The sequence below is a fragment of the Myxocyprinus asiaticus genome, chromosome 15 (genome assembly GCF_019703515.2).
Source record: "Myxocyprinus asiaticus isolate MX2 ecotype Aquarium Trade chromosome 15, UBuf_Myxa_2, whole genome shotgun sequence".
Lineage (NCBI taxonomy): Eukaryota > Metazoa > Chordata > Actinopteri > Cypriniformes > Catostomidae > Myxocyprinus > Myxocyprinus asiaticus.
The window spans coordinates 30,839,287-30,862,162 of record NC_059358.1 but is presented as its reverse complement, the minus strand read 5'-3'; the positions used below and the strand labels follow the sequence as shown (position 1 = coordinate 30,862,162).

The 22,876-nt window shown below is 39.9% G+C and overlaps 1 protein-coding gene across 1 annotated transcript in view; it reads left to right on the top strand.

Annotated features, from left to right (window-relative positions):
- Positions 1 to 21,404, top strand: part of LOC127452672 (FH1/FH2 domain-containing protein 3-like) — a 198,743-nt gene extending 177,339 nt beyond the window's left edge. The window contains exons 6-7 of the mRNA XM_051718298.1: positions 13,182 to 13,311; positions 21,245 to 21,404. Coding sequence (XP_051574258.1) covers positions 13,182 to 13,311; positions 21,245 to 21,404 — 290 coding nt within the window. The remainder of the gene's footprint in view (positions 1 to 13,181; positions 13,312 to 21,244) is intronic.
- Positions 21,405 to 22,876: the final 1,472 nt, after the last annotated feature.

Genomic DNA, 22,876 nt, shown 5'->3' with positions numbered 1-22,876 from the left:
ATGGAGTGGTCTGCTTTCCAGCTCCAGTGTAGCATGTCTCCTTGCCCCTGAGTCGCCCGTCTCAGGGGCGCTTCGAAGCCTTCCTCAGGTTCTTAGCGGCCGGCCATGAGACGGGTGATGTTGGCTTCCTGCGCTGGGCCGGGCCATGGGAGCGGGCTGTGGCGGAGCCGATGTCGTTGCAGCAGGAGGATGCCCTTGGCGATGAGCAGACGGGGTGCGGGGTCATGCTCCCCGCCGGGGCAAGATGTGACATATGGCCTCCGTCTGCTGCTTCACCACTGAGAACTACTGGGCAAAGTCCTCGACGGTGTCGACGAATAGGCCAACCTGGGAGATGGGGGCATCAAGGAACTGTGCCTTGTCAGCCTCTCGCATCTCAACCAAGTTGAGCCAAAGGTGGCGCTCCTGGACCACGAGGGCGGACATCATCTGCCCGAGAGACCGCGCCGTGACCTTGCCATGGTACGCAGGGCGGAGGCGGCTTGTCCAACGGCACTGTAGGCCTTAGCCATCAGGGACGACGTAACCCTACAGGCCCTGGACAGGAGTTTCGTGCGTCTGTGCCAGGTGGCGGTGCTTTGCGGACATAAGTGCACCACGAGGGCCTTATCCACCTGGGGGATCACCGAGTACCCCTGCCACTCCGCCATCGAGGGTAGCGAGAGTGGGGGAGCTGAAAGATCGGGACCGGGCAGTAAAAGGTGCCTCCCATGATCTTGTCAGCTCCTCATGCACTTCCGGGAAGAAAGGAACAGGGGCCCAGGAACCAGTCATCGAGCCGCGAGGGTTCCACTCTAGCCCGACACTCACGGCCACCTGAGAAAGCATGTCCGTCATTTCCGCGTCAGCCTGGGACTGGGCGACTATTCCCAAAGGAATGGTCTTCAGAAAGAAAATATACTCTTTTAGAATATACTCTTTTAAATGTTCTGCCGAAGTGCCCAGGGGTGTTCTCTGCAAACCTCAGTTGCAGAGGGGGAGAAGCCACTGAAATGTGCCGTAAGATCCAGCAGAGAGAGTTGAATGAACTCGGTGGATGAATTCAGCTCAATGAATAGAACCGCTCGGCTCTGAAGAGGAAATCTGAATGAGTGGTTGCATACCAGCTCCTTTTATACCCGTATGTCTGTGGGAGTGGCATGCAAATTCCACTCGCCAATTCTCATTGGCCTTTTAAAAAAAAGTGTAATAATTTTAAAAAAAATGTCTAGACGCTATTAGATTGCCACTATGCAAAATCATTCTATTGTACGCTTAATATTATGCAAGTTTTAATCATAATTTGTGCTCTATGGTATGCTTGTGTAGGCCCTACATGTAAATAAAGAACAGGGTATTTCACTCACAAAGAACTCTTATAATGGAACAGTAATGCATCTTATACAAAATATTATACCCATTTATTCACATTTTTATTTTTTTGACATTCATTCCGTGGCACTGCAAAGAACATATAGATCTGCTACTGAGTGTTGGGTGTGACTCTTCACAATAATCAGAATCAGATTACATTTTATCACTTTATGTAGAGATGCAAGGAATTACTCTTTATTTTTCAATGAATTACTCTTTATAGCTTCTGTATTCAATTATAACTTCTGTTCTGTTATTACTTACATTAAAAATAAGATTTTAATTTGATCAAAATGATTGCACCATTTTATTTTGTAGACGTGCATGTGCACATGTTTTAAACTCTCTCATCTTGCATAGTATGTTCATGGTTTTCAAGTACAAGGGCATGCATCAAGTGACATGATTTTTGTTGTTGATATCAACAACAAAAGCTGCAGGAAGTTTTCTCTCCCCCCTTTCAAAAATTGAAGAGCATATTTATTTATATGAGCCCATTATTTTCCTGTTTGTTTCCTAATTTCAAACATCATTCAAACAGAACATACATATTACACAGGAGGAAAGGCTCCTCATTAACATGGTTATGTTAATGTAGCTAGTCTAATAGTAATAATAATAATAAAAAGTTATAGTGTTTATGAAATAAATACTAGCCAAAACACATTTTGAAACTTTAACTACAACTGCCACTGTTGAAATAAAAATGAGGTCTAATAGATTCTACCTATAGATTATTTAATATGTCTCTCTTTGGCGTAAGCCCCATCTGGCAGTCCGAAGATGTTGTACTCAGAACCGTCATATCCTGCCGGAGATAGGAGGCAGGAGCGAAGAGCCTACCCCAGTGCAGGACGGGACTCGACTGGTGATGGTTGGGTGGTGCACAGTATTAGCACACTGAAACAGCAATGTGATAGAATGTGAGCAGACTTATAAAGCAATGGCTTACATGTGATTGGCTAGGAGTTACCTAGCTAATGGTGCGATGATGTACAGCCGCTAGTCTTCCCGCTAAAACTACACTGCGCTTACATTTCTATCAGGAAGACTTGCAGACTTGAGTGGAATTCAAGATGACATTTATTTGATGAATATAAAACAGAAAATGTAATGTCTCTCTTTGGCATAACCCCCGTCTGGCGGCCTGAAGAAGTTGTACTCGGAACCGTCATATCCTGCCGGAGATGGTAGACAGGGGCGAGGAGCTTACTCCAAAAGAGAGAGAAAGCAGAATATTACCCCCAAAAGAGAAGATCCAGTCAGGTACAAACCAGGTCTTGTGTTAGGTGTTCATTCTGGAGAAGAGGAAAAAAAAACACCTAGATTTGACATGGTGCGTGATATCTCTGGCATGGTTGTGCAACACCTTTGCAATAGGAAAAGCCGTGGTTTTTTTTCTTTTCTTGATTTTGTTCTTGTCCTGTGTGTTTGTTTTTTTTTTTAGTTTAATTTTATCCTTGTCCTTGAGTGCGAGTTTGGACTCTCCGTTGAGGAGCCCCCGGTTGTGCAGAATCTTTGCCAAAGACAAACAACGTGGTATGAGGCCCTACGTAAGGCCAGCGTTGTTGTGCAGTATCTTTGTTGAAAGATAAACAACATTTGATTATGAAAACCCTCCGACGAGGGAAGAGTTGTTTGAGATATCTTTGCCGAAAGGTGAACAACGTGGCGTAAAGCCATACGATAAGGGTACGGTGCATGTAATCCCTTCCTTGAAAGAAAACAACATTTGATTATGAAAACCCTCCGACGAGGGAAGAGTTGTTTGATATATCTTTGCCGTGTTAGCACAACTGAAACAGCAATGTGATAGAATGTGAGCAAAATTATAAAGCAATGGCTTACATGTGATTGGCTAGGAGTTACCTAGCTAAAGGTGCGATGATGTACAGCTGCTAGTCTTCCCGCTAGAACTACACTGCGCTTACATTTACTTTTATTCATGTAAAATTATGAAACAATTTTGTAAAGGTGATGATGTCTAATGATTTTTGTTTTGTTTTTTAGCGTATAGCACAGTGTTGCTCTTTTCCTCCTCGGTGCTATTTGCCAAGTCACGGCTGCCTACTGTTTGAGAGGTTTGACTTGACTTCCTCCGTAACACTTTAAACTAGAAAAGTCTCACTAGAATTTAAATGGGTTACATCAGTTTTGAGGTCTGCGCGCCGCAATATCGATGGAAGCAGGGTTGTTGCGCACGCGTGCCAGAGAGCAGAGCAGAACATTAGTGCGAGCTGGTTCCGTTACACTCGTGCAAAAGCTTTAATCGCACTGTGAAAATATCGCAGTGCAGATGAGAAGCTTTTAGCTGTATGCGAGATTTGAATTAAATTTGCCTCGGCAGTCCTAAATGGGCTATCAATCGGCCTAAAAATCTTCAATGGGAGAACCATGGCATTCTCCCTGCTGTCAGTGACTCAGTCCAAATAGACCTGCGACCCACCAGTTGAGAAACACTGATCTACAGTACAGTATCCTCACTCAAATGATGTTGAGAAGCCTGTGAATCATTTTCCTTGTTTCAACAAAATATCAAAACAAACCAATTAATTACAGTATATTTCCCAATGCTGCAGAGGACGTTCTGGAAGAGCATGCTCGGTTAACGCGTCTCTGTGCGTGCTCAATAAACTCGCACAGCTCTACTCAGCTGTATGATGAGATATCGGGACATTTTAACAAGAACGTGTACATGAGTAAATAATCTAACCTGATGTCAATCCTTTAATAAATGTATAATTCTTTCTGTGGGGCACTTCATCCTTGGAAATAAGGAGTATTCCAAACTCCTGTTGAACTCTGCCATTGGATGAAGCTGGTGACAACACAGAATGCACTAGTGGAAACTATACATTTCTCCATAGCAGGCCTAATTCTGTTCTATTTCTAAAGTCTCTCGTGGGCCGCATTGGATCAGTCGGAGGGCCACAGATGGCCCAAAGGCCGGACTTTGGACACCCCTGATGCAAATGAAGTGGCGCAAAGCGCAATTAACTATTTTTGTGAGAAATAGGACATTGCACTCAGACATTTTAAAAGCTGTTCTATTTTCACTGCGAAGTCCAAACTCAGTTCCTGCATTTGCAGTTTGGAGTTCATGTACAAACTCTGGAAATACTGTGTAGTGGAACATCAAATTATGCTTCTGACGATCAGAGTTGTAGCCGTCTTATGAAACAAAAATGTACGAGTTTTGTGTTAAACTATCTTTAAGTCATTGTTTATTTCTTAATATTATGTTTAGAAGTAGAAGTAAAGTGCCAGTACAATCACTATTGATACTAACCATGATTTGTTTGTCAGTAGATGAAAATGATTAATAATACTTAGATTCCCTATAATTATTGGAGTGTACATCCAAGTCCTGACAAGAATAACATTTTCTAAGCATATAAAAGGAGCGTGTCCATATTTCTATTATTCTAGTTCATAGCATACAGTCCATTTACACCACCAAATTCTTATGAATGTGCTGTCTTTGTTAATATCGCTGGTGCTTGAGGGAATGGGCTGTATAATATGTTGCAGACCTGCAATAACCAGAGAAGAATTGATCCAGCCAATTAGCGCATTGTGCATACAATTTCGCCAAACCCACTTGCACCTAAACTTAGCGCATGTTTGCATGAAAACACCAAAACTTCATGGCCATGCCAATTGACTTTGTGCTTGTGACTTATGGCATAGTGCTGTGCTTAGCGCTAGCACTCTTAAAATAGGGTCCTTAAAATCCAAATTTTTTATTTTTTTTTTTTAATGGATTTTGGAAAATCTTTAAAGAGAAGCTGTGTCTCAAATGATGCACTATACACTATTCGCTTTCAATATACTATGCACTCAGACATGTAGTGTATGAATTTTCAAAATCCCAAATGGAACCCTGAACAGATTTTTTACTACACGGAAGCATTCGCCGTTTAACAGCTGACAGAAGTGATGTTTCAAATGCACGTGATCTGTTGCCACTAGCTATAGCATGTTAGCCATCCTCAGTTCAACACTTGTATCTCAAATAACATATTCACATATTCACACAGCATGGGGTGATGATAATGCATTCAACTTACATTTGTAAGGTGCTGTCTTCACTGTAGTTTCACTAGGTGCCACAATTACCATTAATTACAACTGTTTTGTCAGACCAGCGACGCAGCCAGGTAACTCCACCCCTTCCATTACAAATGGCAAGCCGCGAGCGCTGAGTGCGTCAAGTGTCCAACATTCCACAGTCCGTTTTGACGGTTGGAGAAGTGCATCAGAACTGTGGGTACTTGTAGTATACTTCTTTTTGTTGCATTTTCATTGTAAACATACTACTCACACTACTTACACTTGAAAATGATGTAGAATAATGCAAAAGTGTGTGGTTTTAGACGCACCTAAAGAAAAGTTATAATGTAAAATGTATTTCATATCTTACACTATTTTAAGATCACTATCAAATGTAAGCAAAACTGTGACATTGACCGTGTTAACTACTCTGTATAAAGTCAGATTTTCTTGCTTCCATTAAAGCATACAAGATGTTTTTTGGAAAATTCTCAAATCATGTTGAGATAACATGGATCAGGTTTCATACAAACTTGTGGAGTCCATGCCTGTTCGAGTGCATGCTGTCATTAAAGTAAAAGGGGGGCATAACAGTTACTAAGGTATTCAGAAATGTGTGCAAATTTTCAGTTTAATTTTCCGCTTACATTTTTATGCTGATAATATAATTTGTAATTAACAATTCTGTATTAAATTAGAAAAGAACAGAAAATAGAAGCATTTTCTCTTGTGGACTCAGACCTTTGGACCCCACCATATATATATTTGTGTGTCAGATGAGTATGTGGGGTAAAATGCTGCATAAATTAATTGTTCATGTGTGGTTTGAGAGAGCAGGAGACATTTACATTAGAACAAGTGCGATGTGATTTCTTGACTGAGCCTGCTTGTTTATAGTCAAACCTACTGGTTCATGGTTCTCTGGCACAGAGGGCAGACACCTAAACACTAAATCCATGTGCTGAGACTTACCAGCAGTCTGTACGATTTACAGTCTGTCCACAATGACAGCGGCCTTCTGTAGCACTACTCGAGCACAAAAGCAAAGCTACACATTACTCACCATAGTACAATATTTCAGCTATCCCAAAATGGAAATACATTTTGTGAAATAACATTAGAAAGGCCAACTGGTACAACAGTTATGATGTATGGTTCTATTACACTTATATCGACTATGTTTTTGTTGAGAATGTGAAATAATAATAAAAAAATAACAATAAATAATGGTAATAATAATAATAAAAATGAACATTATTTGAGATAAGTGTTGGACTGAGGCCGGCCAATGTGCTAAATCTAGCGGCAACACGTCGCGTGTGTTTGAAACGTTGAAAACAGCGAATACTTCCGTGCAGTAAAAAAGAGAAATACATTAATATTCCATTTGATACGCTACTACACTTGGACAAATTCATATGCTAGGTGGCCGAGTGCATAGTGTATAGTATAATTGCACAGTGTATTGTGCGTTATTTGAGACACAGCTATTGAGATGCATTGTTTTGTTTTAAAATCTGGTCTTTTTGTGACGAGGCCTTTCTCTGCAGTTGTGGAGCGGTATTGTGGCTTTGAGGATGTGGTTCAAGTGTATTATAGAGTGAGGTAGTCTGAAACATGAGTGCTAAGTAGACTGACAGCACAGATCCGGTAAAGTTTGACTAAATGTGGTATAAATGTGGTATTCCTTTTTAGACACAGTAACATGTAGTATGTGCGGAACTTCCGTGTCTACATTTTATGTTCTAGTTTCCACACCCAGATGATTCATACTGCAGCTTTGCTTTTATGGCCTCTCGGTAAGTCCCAGCACACTTTTGGGTAACAGGATGCCATAATTATCTCAAACTGAGCCTGTGTGGTTCTACCTAACCATCATTCTGGTTCCCTACCGGGGTAGCAGTGACTCCAGAGGTACTTGGAAAGATTTGGATTTTTCGTTGTTAAAAGAATATTCCAGGTTCAATACAAGTTAAACTCAACTGACAGCATTTGTGGCATAATGTTGAGTACTACAAAAATTTATTTTGACTTGCCTTTACTTATCTAAAAAAAAAAAAAAGCAAAAATCTGGGTTGCAGTGAGGCACTTACAATGAAAGTGAATGGGGGGGGGGGGGGGGTGCATTTTTTGAACATTAAAATGCTCTGTTTCCAAAGTATAGCCACAAGACTTAAACAATATGCGTGTTAACATGATTTTAGTGTGATAAAATCACTTATATTAACCTTTTCTTTGTAAAGTTATAGACAATTTTACAACATCATTGCCATGACGATGTAATGTCAACAAACACTAAAACCCTAAAAAAGACTGTAAAAATTATGATTTAAACAAATTTACAGCTCAAATAATACATGACAGGGGTGTCAAACCTGCCAAATGTGGCCCGCAAAGGACTCCAATGTGGCTCGCGGGATGATTTGAGGAAAACTAAAAATGCTTAAAAACATTCACGTTGATTTAAAATATTAATTCGGTACAATGATCTTTTAAGCTACAACAGTGTAGATAAACATTTTAATTTGCGATGTTGCATGGATATTATAACTTGCATCATCGGTGGAAATTCTTTTAATTACGCACGACATTCAGCGCTCGCGGATTCACACCTATCAGCCAATGCTCCGCATGTCTTCACAACAGTCCTATGACAACCCATCCCACTATGAAAGTCTCTCACATCAATAATGACAACATGGACACATATAAGGATAAATATTAGTGGTAATAACTTTTCAATTATTATAGAATTATTATTTTTACTAAGCAGGTTTGTAATTTAAAGTACAAACAGTTTCTTTGTGTTAATGTTCGGTTTTTGGTTTGAATAAGTCTGACAAATCCTTCACTGAATTAACTCAATCAAACACAGCAGCTGAATTATGTCTGATTTACTTACGTCTTTGCTCTCTGTCATAACAAAATGAAACAAGAACTGTTTTGTGTGTAAAATTCAGTCATCACACTTGTTGTTCAAATGATATCATTAAGATAAATAATTTTTGTAATAAATGGTTTTATAATTGTAATACATGAATATATATACATATGTATATATACATATATATATATATATATATAACCTATTTCTTGTTTCATGTCAGTGAATGGGTACTTGAGCCTAACTGATGGGGCTGTGGGGGTGCACAGGACAAAAATGGTTGGGAAATAGTGCCCTAAAGGTTTGTCGTTCATCGTTTTTATTTACAACTAAATCAGTCTCAAGATAAAACACACAGCAGAAATAGAGAATGAGTATTACAATGGCACTGTAGCTGCATTGTTTTTGTGTGACCTGATTTCAACGTGTTTACAGCGCTTGTGCCCTAGTTATAGGTTTGAACCCACATCGACACAAACAAAGGAGTTGATCAGAACACCAAATGCCAAACTTTCATCTGGAACCAAAGAGAGATCAAGATGATGATGATGATGACAAGCTGTTTTACTGGTCGTTGCCTAAATGATAGCACCACTTCAAAACAAACCCACCCGCTCATTTGCACTCTTGCTTTCCTTTAACTTCATTTGTCTCTGTTTTCTGGTTTTGTGCGAGTGTATGTTTGTCTGTTTGGAAAGAATTGCTCCAGTTGTGGGAAAGAGCTGGTGTTGAAGGCTCTCTCTGGAACATGGCTGTAACCTGGCTCACTGCTGACCTAGTTTCTCACGACCAGCAGAAGAAACTTGTTGAGGAGATCCTTTCCTTCCAGTTTTCTTTTGGAGAGCATGTACAAATGCATTCTCTCAAAGCCACAAATTACCTTCATACCAGGGGCGTTTATGCTGAGGAAGCAAGGGAGGCAGTGCTCCCTTAAAAAAAATTGGATGAGAAAATAATCAACAGTCCAAAAAAAAAAAAAAAAATTTTACGAAATGTGTCACTTATAATATTAGCATAGTAGTAAAATATGATCCTTTTCCACCCACATTCTAACCCTCTGTCAGAGTTTTGGTGCTGCTTCTCCTTTAAGACTTGACAGTAAATGGCCACTGTTATGATTGGCTCTCTGCTCTTGATTGACCTGCTATCTCTCCTTGCCATCTTACTGCTCACCACTAGTGGGCAGGGCTACGGAAGTAATAAGGTAAAGTAGTCTTTGATGTGTGGTTATGGAGGCAGTCAGATGCAAATGTCTACCACAGTGTAACATCACAATGTGGAGGAAGTAGAGAATGATTCATTTCAGCAGCTTGGTATCAACAAATGCCCTTTTTGCAATGAAGAGGAAGTTTTGAGTTCTGAAACTTACAGTATGTTTTCATAGTACAGTGAACTTTTATATGTCAAAAGATCAAGGAAATTTAGATTCCTCATATCATGACCCCTTTAAGGCAGAAAGGTTCAGAGGGAAGCTGCATCTTTTGCCTCCCTTGATCTCATTGTGTTCTCATTGGGGTCTTCAGCGCGGCATGAATGTAAGCGAGGTAATTGCAAAATACATGCGAAAACTCTTATGCAATGCCTCCACTCCAATAATGGCTGTATATTGTGTTTGCAACCGGTCCACAAATGGGACTGTATAGGTCAAACGTCCTGGTTACTTTCGTAACCTCCATTCCATGATGGAGGGAACGAGACGTTGTGTCAATGTAGTGACACTAGGGGTCGCCCTTGGGAACCCCAAACACCTCTGCTTTTTGAAAAAAGGCCAATGGGAATTGGCGAGTGGAATTTGCATGCCACTCCTCTGGACATACGGGTATAAAAGGAGCTGGTATGCAACCACTCATTCAGGTTTTGTGCTGAGGAGCCGAGACAAGAGCCCGGCCATTTCAGCGGGTAGTTCAGCGTTGTGGCAAGAGGGACACAACGTCTTGTTCCCTCCATCAGGGAACGGAGGTTACAAAAGTAACCAGGATGTTCCCTATCTGTCACTCACTCGACGTTGTGTCGATGTAGTGACACGTAACTGTGTTACGTGGACTGGCGGTGCGAGACGGGCCTGGTGCGCTCACTACATCGACACAACATCTCGTTCCCTCCATCAGGGAACGGAGGTTACAAAAGTGACCAGGACGTTTGCCCAGAACAGAACCATTCCACCAACACAGCAGATGCTTAAATTGTGTACAATCAGTAAAGTAATCATTCAGTTATTCAAGTTTGTTTTCATTTGACGGAAGTGGTCCTGACTGAAGTATGTTTATGTGCCCATGTGCTGTATTTGTACATCTTCCGTACATCTTCCTATTTTATTTTGGGTTTGTTTTAGACCAATGTAAAGTCCATTTTCATTTGATTTTCCGACAGTTTCAAGAATAAAGGTATATGAAACAATATTTACCTTACAAGAGAGACTGTCAACAAGCATGTCAGAGTTATGAGTTGTAAACTCCATAAATAGTCCTTCCATTTCCACCCGCCGGTACGTCCGACGCGATTGTCCACTTGGTCCCCCTCGCCCGGAGTTTGGACGCATGGCTTGCGCTCTCCAACACGTCGCGATGGCTGACCCGGACCGTCCAACTCGGCTATGCGATTCAGTTCGCCAGGTGCCCGCCCAGGTTCAGCGGCATCCGCTTCGCCTCGGTGAAGGGCGAGAACGCCGCTGCCTTATGTGCGGAGATTGCGTCCCTTCTACGGCCTGTCCCTTCAGCCGAGATGAGGAAGGGGTTTTACAGCCCCTACTTCATCGTACCCAAAAAAGGCGGTGGGTTGCGGCCAATCTTGGACCTGTGAGTTCTGAACCGGGCCTTGCACAGACTCCTGTTCAAGATGCTGACGCAAAAACGCACTTTAGCGAGCATCTGACATCAAGATTGGTTCGCGGCGGTAGACCTAAAGGACACGTACTTCCACATCTTGGTTTTACCTCGACACAGGCCTTTCCTACAGTTTGCTTTCGAGGGCCGGGCATACCAGTACAGAGTCCTCCCCTTTGGTCTGTCCCTGGCACCTAATGCCTTCACAAAAGTCTTCCCAAAGCGAAGGCCCCCAGAGATGCGCAGTCGGATCGGTGCTTCCTTCCTGCTCGAGAGGCAGGAGGGGGGCTGTCCCCCTCCATCTTGAAGGTGTATGTAGCCGCTATATCGGCACATATGATGCAGTAGACGGTAAGTATTTGGGGAAGCACGACTTGATCTTCAGGTTCCTGAGAGGCACTATGAGGTTGAATCCCCCCAGATCGCGCCTCATCCTCAGTTGGTAAACTGCGTCTTCCATGGGCAGAGGTTCCGACGCGGACACATATGGCCCCCAGTCGGTAAACAATTTCCACTCTTTTTTGGGGAGAAAAAAGGGGAGAAGAGGCCATGGCTGGGCTAGCCTGTCCCCATTTTTTGGGGCAGTCGACTTGTCCCCGAGTTGCAGGGGACCATTCGATGCTCGTAGGAGCATTGGGGAGGTTACGTGCCGGCCTGGTGTGCTGGCTACGAGGCACACAGCAGTCTGCCCGTCTCGCACCGCCAGTCCACGTAACACAGTTCAGCTTATTGTGCCGTTTTGTATAGGGACCCCAAGTGTCACTACATCGACACAACATCGAGTGAGTGACAAATAGGGAACTCTCTACCCATCTATGCAGTAATGCAAAGATGGAGCAGGGAGAGCTGCGAATAAACCCTGTTGAATTGTATTGGTAGAAGTTATGATCAGTTGAGCATCAGCTGATTGCAAGCTGACTTGCATGGTCTACCTGAACTGATGCTACAATTGATATTTGTCTATGCAGATCTACATGTTATTTTTGTTAAAACCATATATCATGGTGAGATAAGGCTGATCCTTTGCTGGGCTGATCTTGCCAGATGCTTTGAGCACCTGGGAATTTTCTAATAGGAATACTAGATTCAGCACCATCCTTCCCAGCCAAGCACATGAAAACACATGGAAAAGTTGGCTCAATGCCATGGTTTAAATCTGGTTTTACATCTTCTCTTTCAACACACTTTGTGATCTGTCCAGCACCGTTTGCACGCTTATGATATGATTTCACTCTGTCTGTGAAAATCAGTTGGATTTACACATCTGACTGAACGTAAATTGCTAGCCATGTATACATGTGAATGTGCCCACAATCTTATGTAAAATAGTATGAGTATATTATTGTTTGTAATAATTAGTAATTTCATAAAACCAAGTGAATGATTAATGTCTCAGAGGGGTTTAATTGGGATATTGGAGGTGGGGGAACCCTAAAATCTGGTAGTGATTCTGAAGCCTTAGCCAATATATGACATGATCATTCTTAATTAAAAATTGAAATACACAATGTACAAATATCAGTGTTCAGTGGTATGATTTCATGCAAAATTGCTACTCCATATCATTGGATGTATATTGGAAATGGTGGTGCATTTGGTTGCATTTTATTTTGTGATTTTACTGAAACAAAGAACGGTGTGTATTTATGTAGTGTGTATTTAAGAGAAATAATTTACTCTCTTTCAATTCTCTGTCCTTTTTTTAGTACACTCACTAAATGGAGACTTAATGTGTGCACTGGATCAAACAAAAACTCAAGTAAAGCAAAAACTGGATTGGAGCAAATAGGAAAGGGAATGGATTGACAAACAAACTTCCAATAATGGCGTTCTGGATTGTTTCAGCCTAATTTAACCCCTGGTCTCACACCATTTTAGTTCAGTGTTTGGTAATGGTTTTCAAACTTAAGAACTTTCAGTTCCCATCTATAACAACCTCCAACACACACACACCCTTATCCGTTAAGTGCTCCCTCGGAGAGTTAAGTGGAGTTTGGCCCTGTGATGGGGGCCCCTCACACCTGTGCCTTGGAGCAAGAGGCCTCTCAGTGGCTTCCCTCCTTTTCTAGTCCTGAGGGAGCTTTTCCCTTATAACCCCATCACAGTTGCTGAGCCCATGGGGGTCCCACGACCATCTGCTCTCCTCCAGAGCAGCAGGTCAGCACAGATAAACCTAAGAAGAGGATGGAGGAAGAAAAGGTGAAATAAGCAAGAAGAGAGCAAGAGACTGTTAATCACCCTATTTCTGATGACAGAGTTATGAAGTACTCAGTTGCACCAGGAGGCAGTTTACATCAGTTGTGACAGGCTATTTTTGTGACACCTTAGAGCCCCTGAAAGTTACAGTTAAAGTCAGAAGTCATTAAAACTCATTTTTAACCACTCCACAGATTTCATATTAGCAAACTATAGTTTTGGCAAGTCATTTAGGACATCTAATTTGTGCATGATCCGAGTAATTTTTTCAACAATTGTTTACAGACAGATTGTTTCACTTTTAATTGACTACACTACCAGTCAAAAGTTTTGAAACACTCATTCTATATTATATTTTTTTTTTCACATTTTAGAATAATAGCAAAGTCATTAAAACTATGGAATAACATAAATGGAACTATGGGAATTAACAAAATCCAAAATAAATCAAAACTGTGTTATATTTTAGCATCTTCAAAGTACTCACCCTTTCCCTAGAATTATCAGAAATGTACTCTTGACATTTTCTCAACCAGCTTCTTGAGGTATCACCCTGGGATACTTTTTAAACAGTATTGAAGGAGTTCCCATCAATATGCTGGGCACTTATTGGCTGCTTTTCTTTATTATTTGGTCCAAGTAATCAATTTCACAAACTTTTTTTTAAATTAAATTTTAGATTTATAATTAAATAAATTAATATGGTGGCACAGTTATATTTTTGTCTACAAAACTAATTTCAAACATTTAAGCATATGCCTTCAGATCAAAAGATTTTTAAGATCATGAAAAACATTTCGGTCAAGTGTTTCAAAACTTTTGACCGGTAGTGTATATCACAATTCTAGTGGGTCAGAACTTTACATACACTAAGTTTATTTTGCTGTTAAGCAGCTTGGAAAATTCCAGAAAATGATGTCAAGCCTTTAGGCAATTAGCCAATTCGCTTCTAATAGGCTAATTGGCTAATTGGAGTCAATTGGAAGTTTACCTGTGGATGTATTTTAAGGTCTCCTTTCAAACTCAGTGCCAAAAATCAGCCAAGACCTCAGAAATAAAAATGTGGACATTTACAGATCTGGTTAATCCTTGGGAGCAATTTCCAAACACCTGAAGGTACCACGTTCATCTGTACAAACAATAGTACACAAGCATAAACACCATGGGACCACGCAGCCATCATAATGCTCAGGAAGGAGAGGCATTCTGTCTCCTAGAGATGAGCGTAGTTTGGAGTGAAAAGTGCAAATCAATCCCAGAACAACAGCAAAGGACCTTGTGAAGATTCTGGAGGAAACAGGTAGACAAGTATCTATATCCACAGTAAATGAGTCCTATATCGACATAACCTGAAAGGCTGCTCAGCAAGGAAGAATCCACTGCTCCAAAACCACCATAAAAAAGTCAGACTACAGTTTGCAAGTGCACATGGGGACAAAGATCTTACTATTTGGAGAAATGTTCTCTGGTCTGATGAAACAAAAATGGAACTTTCTGGCCATAATGACCATCATTATGTTTGAAGGAAAAAGGGTGAGGCTTGCAAGCCGAAGAACACCATCCCAACCATGAAGTATGGGGGTGGCAGCATCATGTTGTGGTGGTGCTTTGCTGCAGGAGGGACTGGTTCACTTCACAAAATAGATGGCATCATGAGGAAGGAAAATTATGTGGATATATTGAAGCAGCATCTCAAGACATCAGCCCGGAAGTTGAAGCTTGGTCACAAATGGGTCTTCCAAATAGACATGACCCCAAGCATACCTCCAAAGTTGTGGCAAAATGGCTTAAGGACAATAAAGTCAAGGTATTGGAGTGGCCATCACAAAGCCCTGACCTCAATCCGATAGAAAATTTGTGGGCAGAACTGAAAAGGCATGTGCGAGCAAGGAGGCCTACAATCCTGACTCAGTTACACCAGTTCTGTCTGGAGGAATGAGCCAAAATTCCAACAACTTATTGTGAGAAGCTTGTAGAAGGCTACCCAAAACATTTGACCCAAGTTAAACAATTTAAAGGCAATGCTACCAAATACTAACAAAGTTCGTGTAAACTTCTTACCCACTGGGAATGTGATGAAAGAAATAAAAGCTGAAATAAATAATTCTCTCTACTATTATCCTGACATTTCACATTCCTAAAATAAAGTAGTGGTCCTAACTGGCCTAAGACAGGCAATGTTTTCTATAATTAAATGTTAGGACTTGTGAAAAACTGAGTTTAAATGTATTTGGCTAAGGTGTATGCAATCTTCTGACTTCAGCTGTAGCTCTGCCCTTAAACCACCACCTTTGTGGTTAACAGATGTGCTTATCGGTTGCTTTTATGTGTCCATTATTTTTTTATTAAAGAGCCTTTTTCAGTCGCTCCCACCTGAGAGAGCCCCTCCCTGGTTTTGTATTGAACAGGAAGTTCTTGCCCCTATTTCGCCATTACAAAGCCTTTCTATCAAACTAACAGGAGAAGTTAAGTTACACCCCGTTATCTCGCATTTGCACTCGGTATGGACAAAAGTGTCCAGAGTGTTTAATTTGGACATTTATTTAAATGTAGCCTCGAGCATATGGCTGAACCCAAAATTATGTATTAATAAGTCCCCTTTCTGCTGGACAGAGTGGATTGTGAGGGAGGTTAATTCACTCGGTGACCTATATGAGCGTAGAGTGTTGAGATCCTTTGAAAATATGGTTCAAGATTTTGGGATTCCCAGTTCTCAGTTCTTTAGGTATTTACAGCTGTGCATTTTTCTTTCCTGTGTTGACATATTTCTTATTGAAACCTGAGGTTTTTGTAAGACATGTTGTATAGCTCATCCCTCATTTTTTTACAAAGCCAAAAGCCTTTAGTTTACATCACAGCCATGAACCATGATTTTCAAAAGTAGGTGGTATTAGGGGGAGGGGCCTTGTAATTATATAGAGAATTTTATTGGACAAAATGGGTAAGTGCTTGATGACTCATTAATTTTTGTGAGGTTAGTTTTCCCAGAAGAGAAAAACTGTACAATTTAAATGTGTATATCTTCTATTATGGGCTGTTCAAAGAAAGCATTACATAGCCAGTGCTTACACTCATCAGGATAGTCAACCTACAAATGGCTTGATTCTATTTGTCTTCACATTAAACTGGGTTAGGAGATAGTATTTTAACAGCTTAACAATTTACACACTTCACCTTTAACTGCACAATTTCCCCAGCTGTATTTGTTCATTTACTTTTCTTGTGGGCCCCAAATTAGACAGGTCCTTACACAGTGACATGCCTGTTACTACACTAAAATTACTGAGCCTGCTTGGTACCTTAGAATCTGGGCAAGAGTGTGAGACAGAGAGAGAAGCTGAAGACAGATTAATCTTGGTGCTTTTACTGTAAATCATTGAGAGACAATGAACTGCTCCCTTACCAGCCCTAAGTCTCCTTCATCCTTTTTCAGAGAGCTGTTTTTCAAAGAGAGATTTGTTTGAAAGATGGCACAGGAATATAAGCTGCTTCTTTTTGAATCTGGAAATGTAATTTCAGTTTGCATATTATGTTTATACAGTACAAAATAGAGCAGGGGTCTCTAACTCAAATTACCCGGGGGCCACTGGCCAGATGGTGTTTGTAACAGGGTTAAGATGGGCAAGGAGGAGGCGGGAACCGGCTGAACAGTCAAAACAATGTTTAATGAAAACTTAAAAAGACATAAACATAAACACACACCTCATCCAGCTCGGCTTTATCCCTCTCCTCGGCTGATTAGCCCGATTGGGGGACGGCTGTACGCACTCACGGCCCAGCCCCGCCCTCCTCCTCGTCACAGTGTTATATACAGTATATACATACATACATACATATATATATATGTATATAACACCATATGACCAGTGGCCCCTGGGTAATTTGAGTTTGAGACCCCTGCTATTGTATATATATATATATATATATATATATATATATATATATATATATATATATATATATATATATATGTGTGTGTGTGTGTGTGTGTGTTTGTGTGTGTGTGTGTACAGTTGCAATCGAAATTATTCAACCCCCCCAAGGCAGTAAGGATTTACAAAGGTAAGCTTTTCTGATGACCCAGAATTTTTAAACATTACATCTATATCAGTTGAGTGACACATTCAAAGTCATAGTGTGAATATATAACCTAATATTTCTAAATAGCAGGATTTTTTAAAAATATAGCCATGTCATAATTATTCAACCCCTATTGCATGTAGCTGTTTCTTAAATATGTAAGGCTACAAAAGTAATTGTTTTAAAACAAAATTAAGTCATCAATCTGCAATGGCACTTATTTAAGTTTTAAAATTTAAGTTTAGCGTTGTAAGCAAAAATGTATTTCTATGTCTCAAAAGCTAATAGAGGAGATTATTTCATTACACAAGAAAGGTCATGGCTAAAAGTACATTTCCAAGGCACTTCAATTTCCAATAGACAAAGTTGGCAGCACCATTCATAATTTTTTTAAATATGGTACAACAGCAACCTTCTTGGGGTGTGGAAGAAAGCAAAACTTCACCAAGGGAAGTGTTGACTTGAATATTCAAGAAGTAATAGGAAAGAAGTAGGAAAGACCTGTGGAGTCCTGGAAGGAGGTTTTATAGACCCATGGATCAGCAGTACGTCTGGAGTAAGATGACAAGGTGATGACAAGAACGACACCATCCCCACAGTCAAGCGTGAAGGTGGGTCAGTCCTGTTATGGGGGTGTTTTGCGGCTGCAGGAAACAGCTATCCTGACTATGTGACTGACACCATGGATTCTTTCAGGTATCAGGCCATTTTGGCATGAAAAATGTGATGCCTTCAGTGTGTAAATTGAAGCTCGGTGATCACTGGACTTTCCAGCAAGACAATAAAATCAAGGATACATCCAAGTTGTCCAAAATCTGGTTCAGGGATAGGTCGTGGAATGTCCTTAAATGGCCCTTTCAGTCCATCATTAAAATCCCATTGCAAACCTTTGTTGGGATTTCAAGGAAGCAGTGGCAGCACAGAAACCAAAGAATGTCAATGAGCTGGAATCTTTTGCTCATGAGAAATATGTAAAAATTCTAATAGAGAGGTGTCCAAAGCCTGAGAACACTTACCTGAAACATTTATTTGCTGTTATTAAGGATAAAGGATGCTCCACAAATGATTGACTTTGGTGGTTGAATATTTCTGACATGACATTTGTGGAGAGAAATAGTTATTTTTTATTTTAAAATTTGGCTAAACTGAACTCTTTGTTCTCAGAATCACTCAAATGTGTATTAAAAACTTACTTTGACTGTTTACTGAGGTTTTAGTTGATGTGTTTTATTTCACATCACCAGAATGTATTGCTGGTCAGGGGGTTTAATCATTTTGATTGCAACTATATATATATATATATATATATATATATATATATATATATATATTCTGTGTTCTGTGGGGGCCATGCCATTTGTTGCAGGGCTCCCTGTTTTTCTGTTCTGTTCTATTTGCAAAAGGAACGTTTGGGAGTCTAAAATTTATATATTTCCTATTGATACACTAAAGCTGAAGATATAAAAAAAACATCTTAAGACAAATGTCACATGTTATGACTTTTGCACAGTACTGTATATACAGCTCTGGAAAAAATTAAGAGACCAATGCAAAATTATCAGTTTCTCTGGATTTACTATTTATAGGTATGTGTTTGAGTAAAATTAAAAATGTTGTTTTATTCTATAAAGTACTGACAGTATTTCTCCCAAATTTCAAATAAAGATATTGTCATTTAGAGCATTTAGATCCTCCACAAAATTTCACAGTGGGTGAGAGACACTGTGGCTTGAAGCCCTCTCCAGGTCTCCGTCTAACCATTAGATGACCAGTTGGAGGATTTTTCCAGCAGGACAATGCTCCATGCTACACAGCCAGGTCAATCAAGGTGTGGATGGAGGACCACCGGATCAAGACCCTGTCATGGCCAGCCCAATCTCCAGACCTGAACCTCTGGAATATGATTAAGAGGAAGATGGATGGCCACAAGCCATCAAACAAAGCTGAGCTGCTTGAATTTTTGCACCAGGAGTGGCATAAAGTCACCCAACAGCAATGTGAAAGACTGGTAGAGAGCATGCCAAGACACATGAAAGCTGTGATTGAAAATCAGGGTTATTCCATCAAATATTTATTTCTGAATTCGTCCTAAGGTAAAACATTAGTATTGTTTTTTTTTTTTTAATGAATATTAATTTGTTTTGTTTTTGTTTTTTTTTGTTTTTTGCATTATTCGAGGTCTGAAAACACTGCATCTTTTGTTATTTTGACCAGTTGTCATTTTCTGCAAATAAATGCTCGAAATGACAATATTTTTATTTGGAATTTGGGAGAAATGTTGTCAGTACTTTATAGAATAAAACAAAAATGTTCATTTTACTAAATGCAATTTTGCAGTGGTCTCTTAATTTTTTTCCAGAGCTGTATATATACAGTATATATATAAAAGTAACAAAGAAAGAAAAAGTAATTAAATATAAAAAATATGAAAAACTCTCCTTTGGCAGGTTTAGTGCTTGTCAGATAATATTTAGTATGAATGATATGTGAAAAGAGACGTTGGGCATGTTTCTCCCCTGAGAGCTTGCCTGACCTGTGTTCTGGTTCTTTGTGTTTTCTGACTTTTTTGCTATTGACATGCAAGTGACAGCTTTACAAATATCTGACAGACTGAGTTGTAAAATTTTCATCATGGTCTATTTTATCCATCATATTAGTTTCAATTTCCCTGTTACGCTGTGTAATTGATGTTGTCTGGGATATAGAGTCAACATTTTCATTAAAAAATAACAATAACTACGCAGTAAGCGTGAGTCTGATGAAGCAGGTGTTTTATTTAATAATATGCATCGCCCACACATAGAGTGAATGAGCGAGCGATAAAGAGCAAGATCTAATGCCAGAACAATCATATAAGGACATGTAAACACTTGAAAACTGATGTGAAGTACGAAATACACAGTGTCCGAAAAAGAGGACATGTCTGTGAAAAAGAGGGCGTTTGGTCACCCTACATTTCAAAACAAAGTATTATTTCTTATGCCGTGACACTGTAGACTGAGTGGAGATGGAGTGCGCCTGTGAACAGCGCACAGTAAACAATTTTAATTATTGGTGCAGTTATAGCCTACAGTTATTGATGCATGGACAGATGTTTTGGGAGTTGAGCGTCTCATCTCTCCCTCGTACCTAGCAGACTGCTCTGCATGTTTAGTGGAGTAATGAGATATTGTATTTCATGAGAATGGCAGACAGAAGAAGCAGTCCCGTTTAGAGACTTGAAACATCACAAGCTGCTTTGATGTAACGGTGAGAAGTTATTTAAGGACATAACTTACTGTACATATCAATCAGTTTACACATATCTGAACACTTGTCGCATCAATGGATGCTTCCAGAATAGACAGCTCCATAGATCATGATGGAACCAAACTAGTTTTGGTAAGTGTGTAAAAAGCTATGTGGAACATATTAGGAATATTAAAGACCAATACAAAATGCAGAAAATTCAAATTAATTTGCAAGTATGAAACTGTCGACCCGCGGGCCAGTGGTTTGACACCCCTGATACAGAGTTTTGCACTCTATTTGGAATACATCATAATATATTTGTGACGATTTTACAGTAGATAAACAATCAAGGGGTCTTGTATAAGCCTAAAGGGGTTTATTTTGTGATAATGTCCGGCTGCCTGTACATTATCCCAGTTATTACATGGCTACTTACCAAATCAATTAAGAAATGGACATGAAATACTGATTTGAGTTTAAATTATTTTATTATTTGAGATTAAAAAAAAGACCACGGTATTCCAGTGAGCAGTTATAATAAGAATTGTTCTTAATGCTCCCAGAATCTCTCTTTCTCTCTGCTATCTCCCTTACACATACTCACGTACACTGTGTGGTTAATCAGGGAGGTGGAGGCTTTTTCATGCAGTAGTCCAGACAGGCTGCTCAGCTCTGGTTCCAGGAGGAAATCTCCTAGACTAGGACGACAACAGCAACAGAACCTGACACCATGTACTCATAAGGATCTCCCAGGAGAAGTGGAGGATACTTTCCATATGCACTAACCTACAGCCTTCAATAAATTCTTTTGTGACCCTTTTCCCTTGAATTGTGTACACCTCCTTCTAAAAATCTCCTTCTAAAGTCAAGAAACAATACACAATATACAAGAAATTCGAGATCTTGTACTGAGTCAAGTTTTGTTTGTTTTTGCTGTTAAAAGCACATTAATTTCATATGATTAATTATAAAAAAATATGGGTTTTTTTACAATTAATTGTAATTATCATAATTTTAAATATAATGTAACTAAAGTAGTGCAAATGAACATTTCATGCCCCCAACCCGTAAAAGGAATTTTTCTATGATCTGCACACACATAGCTTGAAACACCTCCTAAATGCAAAGCATGTTTTTGTGAATTGTGTTGTCAGCTGATACTATTGACACTCTTATCTCACCAAACCAGAGCTCTTACCAATAACATACATCACAGTATGAGTCAGGAGCCGTTCACATTTGATGCATTTTTCCATTCATAAACAGCTGGACTGAGCCAAAGTCTCTTTCAAGGCTGACAGTGATGGTATCATAAATTGTGCTTCTTTAACTCAGATCACACTAAAAAACGCTATTTTTCAGGCTTTTCCAGCTAATGCGCATGCACGTTCTAGAGTTGATTGACAGGCAATGTCTGTTTCTAAAAGCTGATTGTTTTTTTGGTGGGTCTTCCTTTTCTACGTCCTCCATATTTGGGTGTTCTAATTTCTCCCATTCATTTTAAAACAAGTGGGTTAAACAGCCTTTGACAGAGCGCAAAAGAATGGTACAGAAAGCAGGATTATGTTTCTTATCTGCTGACCGCCAGGGCGGTGCTTTATAGTGGATGTTTCCCTTGCAGTTGCCGCAGATCGAGAGCTGTATACCCAAAAGTTCACTCCATGACATCTGTATATGACATCACCGATGTTATAATACGGGGTGTCACACAACAGACTTCCTAATTTTTCTTCTTGCGACTGAGCTCAAACAACTATAGCCTGGTGACTTTTTGTTGGAGCTACGGACTAGTTTGTCCTCCACAGGCTGTTGTTAGCAACCTTCTTGTATTGGATTCAAACTAACAATGTTATATCTGTAAAAACTGAGCGAAATTGATGTTAAAGATTGGTAGCAGCCATACTTTGAGCCTGGCTCGGTAGAGGGCGAGCTACCTCTTAAGCACGAACATTGACTGTCTTTCTTTTAGCCCAACTCAGCAACTAGCTCTGACAGTGTTGCATAACCATTACACTAGCCTTCCCTTGAGCCTAGCTCGGTAACAGGCTATTGTGAAGCACACAAACAGCGCCTCGTCTTGAGCCTCACTGGGTTGATGAGTTGATTATTTTTTGACTCATTTTCCTTCTAGTAGGTTATCTTTTATTTCATATTCCTAGATAGTATAATCTAAGTGGAAAATTATATTTTATTTGGAGAACTAATCTGATTATTATACATAATTGGTTTAAAAATATATAGTTCTAAGGTAGTTAAA